Here is a 2,767-nt window from a genome sequence, read left to right as displayed (position 1 = left end):
TGAATCTACAAAATGCAAGTAATGAACATATTTCATCATGAAAGCCTTTATTTAAATATTTTTAAAGTTGTTTTATTCAAATTTCTTGAGAACCTGCACATTTGTGTTGTTTTATGTTATGGTTGGTAAAGGAAACATATTAAATGTCCTATGATCTTCCAAAGCTGTGAGCTTTCATTCCAGATCATTGATTGGCTGGTTTGAAATCCCAGCTCACATGTTGCTGTTATCTGTACTAGATAAAGAAGTGAGGAGAACAGAGATTAGACACAATGAGGGACTGACCTACAATGAATAATGTTTCTGTAATAACAATGTTTTTTCTTTCAGGTTTCAATGAAACAATCAGTCACAGGTTTGTTCTCTTTTTCCTCAGTTTGTTGTGTTACTGCATCATTTGCCTCGTCAATGTTTCTCTCATTGTGATCATCATCTTGGACAGCAACCTCCATGAATCAATGTATATTCTACTCTGTGTCTTTTGCATGAATGCACTTTATGGAACAGCAGGTTTCTTTCCTAAATTTCTCTGGGATCTCCTCTCTGATGTTCATCTCATCTCATATTACGGTTGCCTTATTCAGACTCAGGTGATTTATTCTTCTGCCTGTAGTGAACTGTCGATTCTTGCACTCATGGCATATGACAGATATGTGGCCATATGTCAGCCACTGAAGTACCACTCTATCATGTCAAAGCAAAGAGTCATTAGGTTTGCATGTCTTTTGTGGTCAACAACTTTCTGCATTATGGCTGTGAATACCTTTCTAACATTTAGATTGAAGTTATGCAGCCCGTATATTTCCAAACTCTTCTGTGTGAACTCGAGTATTGTTCAACTCGCTTGTTTTCCAGCACAAACTATAGTTAATGGCATATTTGCAAATATTACAATAATTATTTATGCACTTCATGGTGTTTTTATAGTTTGGTCCTATATGTATATCATTCAAACATGTGTAAAGTCTATAGAAAACAGAGCAAAGTTCATGCAAACATGTGTCCCACATCTCGTATCATTACACACTTTTGTTTTAATAATGCTTCTCGATTCCACGAGTGCGCGATTTGGTTCAAAGTTTTTACCTCAAGTCCTTCAAAACTTTATAGCAATAGAGTTTCTTGTCATTCCTCCTGTCATGAATCCTCTCATGTACGGTTTCAAACTGACCAAAATTCAGAAAAAAGTTTTTATTGTTATTTTAAAAACTAAGTGATTTTTGTGTTATTTAGTAAGGAAACTCATAGTCTTATAATCATGCACAGTTAAAGATCATGTGCTTTGAAAAAGGTCTAAGAAAACTCCAATTTTGTGTTGTCTGAAATTTTTTTGTAATAGTCTAAGCAGATATAAATTAATATTTATCTGCATATCTCTTGTGGCTCCCATTTCAACACATGTATTTTTGATGTTCACTTGCCTAATTACTATATAGCATCTGTGTGTAGAAGGGCTGTAAATTCACACAAAATAAAAGTTTACAGCCTCTCTTCTCATTACAGTTTAAAATATTCAGTGACTAGTTACTGTAGAGACTGCACATGACAAAGACAAACATTTTTAAATGTGGCAGAGCTATCAGAGTGTCATTCTACTTTAATATTATACCATCTTATAAAAGTGATACACGGCCAGAAGAATGAAGCAGTTTTATCCACAGCTCTGAATGAGTTCCTGCAGGTTTGAAGGGACACTCCTGTACGACAGGAGAAGGATCATATTTCAGTTCAGTGTTTTCTTTCTTCTCTGAGTTTTTATCTTTTTTACATTTAACACTTATTGAACCATTAGAAGACTTTGTTTTTTCTCATATTGAAATCACCACTAAAAATGATACAACTAACTTGAAAATTGTTTGATGGATTGCAAGTTGTCTGAAAATTTTGACAATAGTTTAAACAGTTTGAAGGTTTTAATATTTCTCCACTAAATGTACTTTTGATGGTTAAAATAAATGTGAAACTACAGCTCTCTCTCAGCACTCTCAGACTGCTCAAACTCTTTTAGTTGTCACAAAACATGTTTTCTACAGAACCAGAACGATGGAGCACGATTCATCAGCGTTGTTTCCTACGGGTCGGGATGCAAACTGCTGTCTGGTTTCTTATATTTTTCACTTCATCATTGTTCACCTTAACTTTTTCACTTTTATCTCCATTTGCTGACACAATATTAGGTTTGTTACTGCTCTGTTGTCCACTCTTATCTCTGAATAAAACAATTACAATATTTAATGACTTTGTTTCAGAGTTGTCAAATAAATCGGTTTTATAACGAGACTTTTGTGAGTTATCAGATAAATAAAAGTATATTCCTGAGTCAATGACTATAATAGAGATAATTAAAGACACCGTTTATCCCTTAGAAGTAAATGTCTGCTAGAAAGATAAAGTGGACTATAACAGTAAATATATGCTTTTATTTTAAGCTTTTCAGGAAGTAAGTAATCTGGCTGATAGTGGGAATGTGACATGTTCCAGTTTGTCAGCATGATGTCTTCTGAGAAATGCTTGGGATTTTTAGACTCTTTACACCTAATCTGATGATGCTTTCATAAGGATTCATTGACTTAGGCAGTGAAGGATATTTCAACCAAGGTGTTACATGTTAGTGCACAGTTATTAACATTCATTTGAATTTTGATTGGAATCAGTTATAGAAATCAGCCGTGCAAATCATTTAATGCGGTCTGGTGCACACCGATGTATTTGACTGGAACTCATTTTTCTGGAAACAGTTCTGCCTTTGTGCCTTTTAAGATATTTT

At 34.1% G+C, this 2,767-nt stretch overlaps 1 protein-coding gene across 1 annotated transcript; it reads left to right on the top strand.

Moving 5' to 3' along the window:
* Positions 1-290: 290 nt before the first annotated feature.
* LOC146557245 (olfactory receptor 2K2-like) lies at positions 291-1,217 on the top strand. The gene has a single exon (XM_085249712.1). The coding sequence runs from the start codon at positions 291-293 to the stop codon at positions 1,215-1,217; it is 927 nt and encodes a 308-aa protein (XP_085105838.1).
* Positions 1,218-2,767: the final 1,550 nt, after the last annotated feature.

Source organism: Mchenga conophoros, linkage group LG16, assembly GCF_057382185.1.
Source record: "Mchenga conophoros isolate Kocher_MC1m ecotype Shallow Benthic linkage group LG16, M_conophoros_male_GT1.1, whole genome shotgun sequence".
In the NCBI taxonomy this organism is placed as follows: Eukaryota; Metazoa; Chordata; class Actinopteri; order Cichliformes; family Cichlidae; genus Mchenga; species Mchenga conophoros.
This window is presented reverse-complemented; position numbering and strand designations above follow the sequence as displayed.